A 13957-nucleotide genomic window follows, 5' to 3' on the forward strand; every position below is an offset into this window, starting at 1 on the left:
GCCGCCAAATTTCGATTGTCGCTGTCAATACACAGAATGTTGAATTTTGTGATATTACGTATTCATTTCATGGATAAATACACCAACTATTCTGACAGTTATTCCATGGATCTGATTTTTAGTTGACAATCGACAACTAGATTTTCATAGGTTACGATATTTCTTGCCGCTAAAAGTTGATTTTTGTTACAATTTTGCAAATTATTTGGTGAATCGGCTCCAAAAATTCTGGTAAGTACAAAGTTATTGTATTATTGATATATATATATATATATATATATATATATATATATATATATATATATATATATATATATATATATATATATATATATATATATATATATATATATATATTGTTTGGTCAAGCTAAATACATTGTAATTTGTTATATAAATTTATGAAAAGATAGTTATTTTTGTCTTTGAAGTTGGTGGGAAAATTATTCCCCTTATCCAATTCCATAAAAAAAAACGCAAAAGTCATGTACCAGAAACATTAAAATTTCTGTTATATTTTAGGATTATGAATTCAAGAAGGGGATTATCAGAACGTGAACTCCTTGCTGCCTTAGAAGAAGATTGGTCTGATGTTGATCTCGACACTGATGATGATGATAACATTTTTATACCATCCCCATCTACATCTGTTTGCGGTAAGTCCGATGGAGATGTTATTGATAGCAGAATTGGGCAATTGCTTGGTGAATCTGATGAAATTGTTCCTTCTACAACCGTTGATGTAAATTCCACAACTGAAAGAACATCTGAGAATGACCCACAAGAAAATCAAAGTGTTTTGGTAGAACAGAGTCCAGTGGTTACGCTAACTAATTTTACTGGACAATGGACCTCTGAAACAGATGTTCCAGAAATATCAAAATTTGAGCCTGTGTTACAGTCAAATGTTCAATTCACCCATAAAAGTCAACCAATATTTTATTTTGAGAATTTCTTCCCTTGTGATCTAATAGAACAAATTGTTGCTCAAACGAATTTATATGCTGTACAAAAAGACAGCAAAAATTACAAAAACACTAGCCAAGAAGAAATAAAGGCATTGCTAGGTGTTTTTATTTTAATGGGACTGCACCCTGTACCAGACAAAGATTTATATTGGTCAAGTGATCCTTTTTATAATAATCCTGTTATCTCCAAAGCTTTTACAATAACCAGGTTCAAAAAATTAATAGAAAATATCCATCTAAATGACAATTCAGCAGCTGCAGAGAGAGGTTCACCTAACTTTGATATACTGTATAAGATAAGACCATTTATAGATAGACTAAATGAAGTTTTCAAAGAACAAGCCAAACCTGGAAGTCGATTTTATATTGATGAATGTATGGTGAAATTTAAAGGACGTAGTTCTATCAAACAGTATATGCCCAAGAAGCCGATTAAGCGTGGTTATAAAATTTGGGCAAAGTGTGATGCTATTACTGGGTATCTGTACCAGTTTATTGTCTATACTGGAAAAACTGAAGGCATTGAAAATGATGGCTTGGGATACAAGGTTGTAACTGAATTATGCCAAGATATACCACACAAATCTTTGGTTGTTTTTGATAACTTTTTTACGAGTTGCAAACTGTTGGAAGATTTATATGTTAAACAGCTGTATGCTATAGGTACAGTTAGACCTAATCGCAAAGGTTTGCCCGATTTCACGAGGAAAAAGCAAACCAAAAATGAAAAACTTCGAAAGAATGAATTCTATTGTTTGAGCAGTGGCCCTATAACAGCAATAAAGTGGTTGGATACCAAAGAAGTCACGGTTATTACAACTGCTAATCAACCACATGAAGTAACCATGATAAAACGTACACAAAGAGATGGCACAAAGAAAGATATAATGTGCCCAAAAGTTATTGCAGATTATACACTAAACATGGGAGGAGTTGATCACTTTGACCACTTTAGGGCATCATATCCCATAAGCAGGAAGTCTAGAAAATCGTGGATGAGATTGTTCTTCTTTCTTTTAGATGCAAGTGTAATTAATGCATATATTATGTACACAAGAATTCATGATCAAAAAAATACATCTCACAAGGATTTTAGGCTTCGCCTTCGAAGAGCTCTCATAGGTGACTTTACAGTAAAGGCATCTCGACCTGTGATATTTAAAAATAAAAAAACGGGCAACTTTGGTGTTCCAGACGAAATTCGGCTGAGAAATGTAGGACCACATTTACCAGATATTCAAAAAAATTATACAAGATGCAGATTTTGCTCAACAAAAAAAGAAGAAAAACGAACGAACATTATATGTAGTTATTGTCAAGTAGCTTTATGCCCAAAACAATGTTTTAAATCATTCCACACTGCTGTAGTTGAGACCTAAATTAGTTTTGTCACCCATATATGCATTTTTGTATTTTTGAATTAATAAATTGTTTCACAAACTGTATAAGGGTAATTAATTTCCCACCTACAAAATTTTTTTAAAGAACAACGGGAAAATAGTTCCCACCACTATTTTTTTATTACTTTTTCAAATTATTTTATATTTCAACAAAAATATGTTTTATTTACCTCCTTTAGATACCAAAAGTATATAAACAAACAAATTAATTCTCCTTATATCCCATGTCTTATTAAGGGTTAATTAAAAGTCGATGCAATAAATGAAATTCCATATATATATATATATATATATATATATATATATATATATATATATATATATATATATATATATATATACGAGATTAAATATCTAGGTATAGTATTTATAAAGTCAGTTGAAACATTTCACTCAGACGAGATTTATAAGGGCAGTTCAATATTACATTTACCGGTAATCAAGTTAAAGTATAAATAACACGCGTCAATGTGTCAAACGTATTTGAACAATCCCCGTACTTCGTAGGAAAGAGATAGAAGAAAGAGAGAATAAAAGATACATCCCATCAAATAAATATTGGACATTGATATGTTATTCAAAATCACCAATATTTAACAGGCTACTTGGAGGTTCGCTTCCAGCCGGCGGCGATGGTGTACAGATAAGAAACGCTGTTGAATCATGCCAGTGCTGTACAGCTAAAATGTTAATTATTTTTACGAAGTATAATACCTGTTTTAAATCATTATACTGTCAATATGGCCTATTGCCATTATATATAAATTATTTTTGTTGCTAAATATGATATGTTAAAAACTTTTTTATACACTTATGTACTTTACGACAGTTTTAAGTAAATTAAAATCGTCCTTATTCTGTTTTTCATTAATCTATATTTGAATAAAAAAATAAATGATGCGCCCATGTCTGGTAATATGATATTATTCTTTTAATGTTTGTCGGCTACCAGTTTTTTGGGTGTTTCAACTGACTTTATAAATACTATAAAATAATTGATAAACATTTACGATGTAATACTCAAGCAAATAACATAGTAGTTAAATTAAGAGGGCTACTATCAAAATTCAAACTTTTAAAACAATTTTTAGGTATAACTCATTTACGAATTCTTTATTATGCACTTATACAATCTCAACTTATCTATGGGCTTTTAGGATTGAGTGAAATACGGAATAATTACTTGCATTCTATAAACATTATTCAGAAGTGACAAATTAGAATTATTTATGGGAAAAATTTAACGTATTCTAGCGAGCTGTACTATAATAAAAGTCAATTTTTAACTGCACGTAAATTATTCTGTTACAAAGCCCTTACACATAATACATGAGAAAAAGATAATATTATACTTTAACAATCATGCCCATTAAATTAGATAGTCAAGGCATATTACAATTTTACCTAAATGTAATAAATCCATACTTTAGAGATATGTTGGTTACATAGGGCCAAAATTATACAATTGTCTACCAGAAAATTTAAAACTATAACTAACTATTTAAAATTATATTATTATTCAGTTTGACAGATGATTGCCTCCATTGGAATGTGACTTGGGGTAATAGAGTAATTGAAACCTTCTGCTAAAGCTTGAGTGGCAATGGACGAAATAGGGGTATCAGAAAAGATGTGAACCACTGCAGTGGATTTCAAAGTTGTAGTAGGTTTTGGAATTTGTTCCGCAATTAGATGTGCTAACTTGCGCTTCTCAGTTTCAGTCTTAGATTCAAAAGTATTTAGGGCTGCGTGTTAATACCGTCAAAACTGTCCCATAACATAAGAATGTAATTACTATTTAAATGGGAATAAGCCACAATCAAAGGTTAAAGTAAGTTTATTGACGTTTCAATTTCCACTTCGGAAATCGTTCTCAAAATACAAACTAATGTTTGTATTTTGAGAACCGCTACATTTTTTACCTTTCTAAAAAGCGAGAACCAATGTCTAACCAATGTCACATACTGATCTGGTACGTAAATTGGTAAGAATTCTATAACAAAATGAACGTGGTCTCCCTTGTTCTGAGTATGACAACTGATTAAAAATTGATGGGTGATGGACCCTATATTTTCCAGAACCGAAACTGCATGGATATATAAAGTAAAGTGGTTCTTATTTTCTCCGAAACAGTTGTCAGTATAAAATAAAACATATACATTTTAAAAGAAAAAAGACAGTTAAGATTTGATTTCACATACAGTGCGTCTGTATATCCGCTTATACGTATTTCACCCTAAAAGGGATCCTTAGAACGGCTATTCGTGAAAATAGATAGAAAATAGAATTTCCTGTCTTAAGAAGCAACTCTAACATGGCTTCGTATGGACGCAAATAGCGACATCTGATAATAAATCCGTAAACTAATTTTTCGAAACCAAATTCAGATTTATGCTTTAATCTGTGCCTTATAAGAATTGCAAGGCAAAACAGACGTTGATAAAGATGTTATTAGAGACACGGGGACTCTAAAATTGCATTCCACAACATACCTCCTCAACTAAGCAAAAATCCTTAGCGAATTGGTTTCTAGTACTCATAAAGAGTAAGTATACCGGAACTAACTATACCGGAATAAAAGAGTATACTCAGAACGGCTATTCACAGACGCTCTGAACTTGAAAATAAATCTTTCCTGTCTTGAGAAACAACTCTAACATGGCTTCGTGTGAATGCAAATAGCGATATCTGATAATAAATCCTGTTGGAGAACAATAATCTCCAACCAAATAATTCTATTTCAAAACAAAATAAAAATATTTCCGCCGCATCTGTTACCTAAATAAATTCCTTGCCTGCATTGACTTATTTCTTAGAATGTTAATCTCCGCCCATATTGACCTTAAACCGGTAGATCCTTCAAAATGCATAGACAATTATTTCGGAGTGGCTAGGGGAAGCCAGTGAATTAGCAATAGTTGTAGGGTTTAGACCTACTTTTCAACTTTCGGAGAGTTTTTCTCCACGTTCGCAATCGCAAGTTACGCAATATATCGGGAACCCTTAATGTGAAGTGTTATGGTGTTTTCGTTCGTAAACTGTAATTTTCTAATTAGGTTCCTTACGATTAGTTATTCACTCACAGTTTATAAGTTTCTATTTCTTGCCCTTTTTCAATTACAGTTCTAACTAAACAAGTTATTGTTTTATTTCACTCTATCAATCTATTCAACAGGCCAGACTAAATCACATTTAAGAGTCCATTTAAGTTTCTATTACTGAGCATTCGAAGGCTAGCGGAACAATTGGACTTACAGCAAGTACAAACCGCTGAAAGGGACACTGTTAGCATACAAGACTCTTCGTGAAGGGATGTTGAAAACCGGCATCCCTCCATTTGTTCACTTCGAGCCGGATTTTGATTACTAGCTGACTTTCTGGCCTAAAACATTCAATTTATATAATTCTGTGCTTTCAAAAAGACAGTAAAAGTTTCGTGTGTTTCGGATATTCTCGTCGATAGACAGCAATTCCTAGAGACATAGTGAGTGCGTTGTTTATTCTACGGACAAACAAACATTCGATAAACAAAACAAAACAGTGATAGTTTAAAGAAAACCAGTGATTATTTTCAGAAATGCGCTTCCAGGACTAGCTGATTCCAGAGAGGGATAGGCAGCCCACACTCAAGTACTAAGAACCCAGGGGTGACGAACAATCAAACTTTTTTATATAAATTCAAAAATCTATTTTAGTGCAAATTAGTGTTCTTATAAAGTAACATTGTTAAAGAACTATTTAGGGTTAAATTTTTAGTTTAGCTTATTGCATGCTTGTTAAAATTCAAAATTAATAATTCAGAATTAATTAATTCAAAAATAAATAATAATTTCATTTAAAAAATAAATAAATTAAAGTTATTACAATGAGCAATAAAGGTTTAAATAAATTAACAAAAAAGAAGCATTCTATATTAGATTCTGTTGGTAGAATTCAAGCGTGGCTAGAAATAAACCACGACTCGGAAAAAGATATTTTCTCATTCAAAACGCGAGAAGATAGGTTAAAATACCTTTTCTCTGACTTCAACAGCGTACAGGATGAAATTGAATTCCTGGACGATTCTCAAGAATCTGATCGTGCTTTGTTTGAAGAAAATTATTTTGCGACGCTTTCAAAAATTCAAAATTCAATTAAATCATTGGAAATTACCAATACAGGAAGCGCTAATAAACAAATGGCCGTAAAACTCCCAGAAATCAGTATAAATAAATTTTCTGGACACGTGAGTGATTTTGAAAGCTTCTATGAACTATTTGACACACTGATAATAAAAAATCAGTCCCTTTCTGACATCCAAAGATTTCTTTACTTAAAAAGTTACCTACAGGGTGATTCTCTAAAGTTGGTGGATTCTTTGAAAGTCACCAATGAAAATTTTTCAATTGCTTTGGATATTCTAAAAAACCGCTATCAAAATAAGGTCACAATCATAAATTCTTATTTAACAGAAATTCTAGACATTCCTACACTGAGAAACAGCTCACCGCAGATTCTCAGAAATTTTCTAACAACTGTAACAAAAAATATGCAACTGCTAAAAAATTTGCAATTTTCAAGTTCAGAGCTCATTGATATAATTTTAGTTTTTCTGCTACAAAGCAAATTAGACTTTTCAACAAGGAGACTTTTTGAAACTGAGCGAAATTATACAGATGTACCAAATTTAGATGCTTTTCTTAAATTTCTAGAAAAAAGGTGCATTGTTCTGGAAAGTCTGGAAAATACAAATCCTAGGCAAACCAAAAACGTAAAAGTTTCACATCATGCATACAATAATAACACATCAGAGGATTCAAATAAAAATAATATTTCAAATAATTTAGTTTCTGACTTTTATTGTATTTACTGCAAAAAACAAGGACATAAAATTTATAAATGTCAATTTTTCAAAAACATTCAGCATAATGACAAAATAAAATCGTAAATTCAAAAGGTCTCTGCGTAAACTGCTTAGGTAGGCATAATTCTAAAAACTGCTCCTCAAAACATGGATGCACCATATGTAAAAAGCGCCATAACACTGTTCTTCACATTTCGGGTAAAAATTATACTTTTTCTACGACTCATAACAATGAAAGTCCGTCAACTTCTACAAATTCAAACAATTGCGAACGCGAACATTCGTCTAATTCAAATATTCAAGGTCCTTCGGTTCAAGGGCAAGAACCTCTTACAAATTCTTTTTCTGCTTTGTCCGTAAAAAATTCAAACATACTTCTCGCTACGGCCAAAGTCACCATTTTCGACAAAAACGGGAGCCCTTTAACGGCCCGATTGTTACTCGATACAGGAAGTCAGAATAGCTTTTGTACCCGGTGTCTCGCTGATAGGCTGGGTTATAAGCCATATGACATTTCTCTTAATATCTCTGGCATAAGCCAAAATAATTCGGTTTCAAAAAAGATGGTCAACATAAAATTGCATTCTAACTATAATAAAAAGTCTTTCAAAATTTCATGTGCTATCTTAGAAAACATTACTTGCAATCTTCCACAGTTCCGCATTCTTACAAAAAAGTTACCAATTCCAGGGGACATTTTTCTCGCCGATGATTCCTTTCACAAACCTAGTCAAATAGACATCTTGGTTGGGGCAGATTTGTACTACGACCTAATTCTTCTGGAAATAATTCCTCTTGGCCCCAGGCTTCCAATCTTGCAGGCTTCGCACCTGGGGTACCTAATTGCCGGCGTGATAGCTCCTCACTTGACGGCACCCACAGTAGCAAACAATGTTTCTGGAGAGGTTGCTCTACTTTCTACGTGTAGCACGGATGAGCTGCTCACAAAATTTTGGAACATGGAAGAACTTTCTCAAAAACCTATTCTGTCGGAAGCTGACGAGCTGGCCGAACAAATATTTCAAACTACAACAAAGATCCTTGAAAATGGACGCTTTGAAGTAGATATTCCATTAAAAAGTGCACAAGAACACCAATTACTGGGTGATTCATTTTCCATATCCAAACGGCGTTTTCTCTCGCTCGAAAATAAATTCCAAAAAGATAAAAAATTATTTTTCGAGTACAAAAACTTCATTGACACATATATTTCTTCAGGGCATGCTGAATATGTACCGCTTTCGTTCGTGAATGAAAATTCGGACAAAAAATATTTTATTCCACATTTGTGTGTCATCAACGAACAAAATAAAAGTACAACTTTGCGTGTCGTCATGGATGCTAGTTGTAAAAGCTCTACAGGAAAAAGTCTGAACGATATTTCATTAAAAGGGTATCAGGTGCAACCTGATCTATTCGATATTCTGGTTCGTTTCAGGCAATACAAATTCATATTTTCCTGTGATATTCAAAAAATGTTTCGACAGACGTGGATCAACAAAGATCAACGTTTTCTACAAAATATTCTGTGGAGGGACGATACCCACGATTCTATAAAATGTATTCAACTTAATACTGTTACATACGGGACGAACAGCGCCCCATTTCTTGCAACGAGAGTCTTGCAAGAGATTTCAAATAAAAATAAAATTCAATTCCCATTGGCCTCACACTTTCTTGAAACCCAATTCTATGTAGATGATGGTTTATGTGGGTCAAATAATATTGAAGAATTGTTCGAAATACTTCAGCAATTAAATTCTGTTCTAAACCGCCATGGTTTTACATTACATAAATTTCATTCAAATTCATCCATATTCCTACAAAAAATCAATCCAAAACATTCAAAAAATACTACTCAGGAATATGACCTAAATTTCGATTCTACTTCCAGCAAAGTTCTAGGCCTAAAATGGGACCCTGCGGAAGACCAAATAACAATTTCCGTCCCCGAAAATAATTTCTGCCCCCCAGTAACAAAAAGAAAAATCCTGTCTGCATTAGCACAATGTTTCGACCCTCTGGGACTCATCAATCCATTCATTGTTAAAGGCAAAATGCTTATGCAGAAACTCTATCTGCAAAAAATTCACTGGGACACAGAAATTTCGGACAAAAATATTCTAAACGATTGGAACAAGTTTCTACAGGACTTGTCACAATTAAAAAATTTAAAAATTCCTCGTTTCTACTTTTCTGAAAAAGTAATTCTAAAGGTTGAGCTTCATGGATTTTCAGACAGCAGCTTGGCAGCTTATGGCGCATGCGTATACCTGAGAACTTTCTATGCCGATGAGACCATATCCTGTGCATTAGTTTCTTCCAAATCAAGGATAACTCCGTTAAAGACGGTAACACTTCCTAGGCTTGAGCTGTGCGCAATGGTTCTCCTTTCAAAACTTGTTTCAAAAATAATTTCTATCTTTGAAAATCAACCTGTAAAATTTCATTCAGTCACCCTCTGGTCAGACTCCCAGGTAGCTCTGTCGTGGTGTAAAAGTCACCCAAGTCGGTGGTCGGTTTTCGTGGCTCACCGGGTAGCACTTGTCCAAGAGTTGACTCAAAACTTTACATGGCTTCACATAAAGTCTGCACAAAATGCCGCAGACCTTCTTTCTCGAGGAATGTCTGGTTCTGAAATTCTCAATAGCGATTTCTGGTGGCAAGGCCCTAAATGCTTACGAGATAAAAATTTCAATGTTTCCAATCTAGCAAATGACAAAGTTCTCGAAAACCTGCCCGAGGAACGAAAAATAAGCCTTGTGGTAAATTCTAACGTAGAAAACTTCTGGATGAGAATTTTTTCACGTTTCTCAAATATTTCACGCTTAAAACGTACAGTAGCGTACGCATTTCGGTTTATTTCTAATTGTAAAAAACAACAAATTTCTGAACCCCTTTCTGTGGCGGAGTTAAATTATGCTATGGATTTCATCATCAAACAAATTCAAGGTGATGCCTTCTCAATAGAAATTGCGGAGCTTAAAAATAACAAATTTATTTCAAATAAAAACATTGTTTCACTAAAACCATTTGTAGATTCTTCTAATTTTCTCAGAGTTGGAGGCAGACTTACAAACTGTCCCGACATAGACTATTTGCAAAAACATCCGATACTACTTCCATCCAAAAATCATACCGTCAATCTTATCATCAAAAATGAGCATATCAGATTGGGACATGCTGGTGCTCAAACAGTTCTCTCAAACCTTCGGTTGAAATTCTGGCCTCTCAATGGTCTAAAGGAAGCAAAACGAATTATTCGCAACTGCACCACATGTTTCCGATTTTCGTGCACTCCTGCACAACAGCTAATGGGTAACTTACCTGAAGATAGGTTGTCCATTACAACAAGACCTTTTCAAAAAATAGGTGTAGATTATGGTGGACCCTTTCTGTTAAAATCTTCTTCACTCCGAAAAGCGCCAAAAGTCAAGGCATACATAGCCATTTTCGTGTGCATGGTGACCAAAGCTGTGCACATTGAGGTTGTTTCTGATCTAACAACTTCTTCCTTTCTATTAACACTCAAAAGGTTCATCTCCCGACGTGGTAACCCAACCGTCATTTACAGTGACAATACCACATGTTCTTCTGGTGCAAGAAACCAACTCTACGACTTATACAAATTCTTTAAAAATAAGTCAAATTCTCAAACCATTGTGGAATATCTATCTGAAAATCAAATCTCATGGAAGTTTATTCCCCCTAGATCTCCTCATTGGGCTGGGATCTGGGAGGCTTCAGTAAAAAGCGCTAAATATCATATGCGTAGACTAATAGGCTCTTCTTCTTTCACTTTCGAACAGTTTTATACTGTCATGGTTCAAATTGAAGCTGTGATGAATTCAAGGCCTATCTGTGCCATGTCCAGCGACCCTTCCGATTACACTTTCCTCAGTCCTGGGCACTTTATAATAGGCTCCAGCCTGACTGCGCATCCTGAGCAAAACTTAGAAAAAATCCCGGAAAATAAACTATCCGTGTTTCAACAAATTGCGAAAGTACAACAAAGTTTCTGGAAAAAGTGGTCTGTTGACTACTTAAACCGCTTACAAAACACTCCAAAATGGTCCCGACAAAGGGATAACATACAAGTCAATGACTTAGTTCTTCTGAGAGAGGACGATGTACCTCCTCTAAAATGGCCTCTAGCACGGGTAGTTGATACAATGCCCGGTCAAGATGGCAAAGTCAGAGTGGTCAAGTTAAAGACCATCAATGGTCAATTTACAAGGGCAATCTCTAAAATTTCGGTTCTCCCTAGGCAAGATAAAGAAGAGTAGGTTAGACCACAAGGCTCTAACGCCGGGGGGAATGTTGGAGAACAATAATCTCCAACCAAATAATTCTATTTCAAAACAAAATAAAAATATTTCCGCCGCATCTGTTACCTAAATAAATTCCTTGCCTGCATTGACTTATTTCTTAGAATGTTAATCTCCGCCCATATTGACCTTAAACCGGTAGATCCTTCAAAATGCATAGACAATTATTTCGGAGTGGCTAGGGGAAGCCAGTGAATTAGCAATAGTTGTAGGGTTTAGACCTACTTTTCAAGTTTCGGAGAGTTTTTCTCCACGTTCGCAATCGCAAGTTACGCAATATATCGAGAACCCTTAATGTGAAGTGTTATGGTGTTTTCGTTCGTAAACTGTAATTTTCTAATTAGGTTCCTTACGATTAGATATTCACTCACAGTTTATAAGTTTCTATTTCTTGCCCTTTTTCAATTACAGTTCTAACTAAACAAGTTATTGTTTTATTTCACTCTATCAATCTATTCAACAGGCCAGACTAAATCACATTTAAGAGTCCATTTAAGTTTCTATTACTGAGCATTTGAAGGCTAGCGGAACAATTGGACTTACAGCAAGTACAAAACGCTGAAAGAGACACTGTTAGCATACAAGACTCTTCGTGAAGGGATGTTGAAAACCGGCATCCCTCCAAATCCGTAAACTAATTTTTCGAAACTAAATTCAGATTTATGCTTTAATCTGTGCCTTCTAAGAATTGCAAGGCAAAACAGATTCCCCAGGTCTCTAATAACATCTTTATCAACGTCTATTTTGCCTTGAAATTCTTAGAAGGCACAGATTAAAGCATAAATCTGAATTTGGTTTCGAAAACTTAGTTTACGGATTTTTTATCAGATTTCGCTATTTGCGTCCATACGAAGCCATGATAGAGTTGCTTCCCAAAACAGGAAAGATTTATTTTCACGTTCAGAGCGTCTGTGAATAGCCGTTCTGAGGATCCCTTTTAGGGTGAAATACGTATAAACGGATATACAGACGCACTGTACGTGAAATCAAATCTTAACTGTCTTTTTTCTTTTATTCCGGTATACTCTTTATGAGTACTAGAAATCAATTCGCTAAGGATTTTTGCTTAGTTAAGGAGATATGTTGTGAAATGAAATTTTAGGTTCCCCATGTCTCTAATAACATCTTCATCAACGTCTGTTTTGCCTTGCAATTCTTAGAAGGCACAGATTAAAGCATAAATCTGAATTTGGTTTCGAAAAATTAGTTTACGGATTTATATTCATTTTAGTATTTTTTGGGTTTACATACTGCAAATAAGCCCAAACGCACACTTCGTCGCTTGGATGCAGAAGTAGCCTAAGTCCATTTTTACCTAATTTGATATTTTAGGTCCATTTGAAAGTAAAAGCATCATTACATTGGATGCAGAAGTATTGTATGTCCATCTTTACAACTAACGCTCATATCGATCAAAACTTGAACTAGCCTATGTTCCGTACCGTTGTCAGTTTTCATGCAGAATCAGTCTATGTAAGAGCGCCGCAGCAAACCAATCGTATCTCCGTCGCTTAGCCGGACATAGACTAGTTCTGCATAAATTTACGTATATATATATTGAGGACATAAACTTATTCGCGATTTAAGATAGCTCAATAAGAATTTAAATTATGTTTAATCAAAAGTCATTGGAGCTGAACTCACGAAGTACAAAAATACTTCAGTTGCTTGAAGTGAAGAAGAACCAGTGTGCAGGTAAGACAAAAATTTATTGTTCATGTGATTTTCTATTTTCTATTTTTATTTTATTATGTCAAATAGTAGCTGTTTATACAGTGGCACTGTTAATATCAACCAAATATTAGGGTAAAGTCACTCATTATTATATACTACCCTAGACAAATGTCATATTGGATTTGGCTATAATATTTTATTTAAATGGCCTTTTTGAATAAATTATTTTTTGATTAGATTATATGCATGAACCTGAGACTACGCCAAAAATTATCATTTTTTATCTAATAAAATTATATTACTGATAAAAATGAGAAATTATTTAAAAAATGCTATTTTATTTATTATTATTAATTACCCTATAGTGAGTAGACCTAATATAGTGAGTAGACCTAAAGTTTGTTTCTCAATAAAAATGTTTTAGATAATAGTAACTATTATGGCAATAAACAAATTATTGTTGTTTCAGATAAAATGTTAACTTCAGAGTCCAACGATGACGTTTCCATTCCAAAATATGCCATTAAGTTAATGGATTCTGTAAATTTAGAACCATCGCCTGGTCTACAATAGTTTTGGGAAACTTCAACATATTTTAATTCCAATTCATTTAATCAGACACCGACAAAACCATTCCGAGAAATATTTTTTAACGAACCAAACCACACTGAAGAAGCTAATAGTTTCAGACCCAGTGAGCATCACAAAGCATCGCCAAAAAAACTGTTCAACCAATCTTGTGATT

General features: G+C 33.9%; 1 protein-coding gene across 1 annotated transcript; it reads left to right on the forward strand.

Moving 5' to 3' along the window:
- Window positions 1-525: 525 nt before the first annotated feature.
- LOC140434129 (uncharacterized) lies at window positions 526-11496 on the forward strand. Its single transcript, XM_072522174.1, has 4 exons — window positions 526-925; window positions 1160-1654; window positions 6285-6592; window positions 7867-11496. Exons 1-4 carry the CDS (start codon window positions 526-528, stop codon window positions 11494-11496), a joined length of 4833 nt encoding a protein of 1610 aa, XP_072378275.1.
- Window positions 11497-13957: the final 2461 nt, after the last annotated feature.

This window comes from Diabrotica undecimpunctata, chromosome 1 (assembly GCF_040954645.1).
Source record: "Diabrotica undecimpunctata isolate CICGRU chromosome 1, icDiaUnde3, whole genome shotgun sequence".
Classification (NCBI taxonomy): domain Eukaryota; kingdom Metazoa; phylum Arthropoda; class Insecta; order Coleoptera; family Chrysomelidae; genus Diabrotica; species Diabrotica undecimpunctata.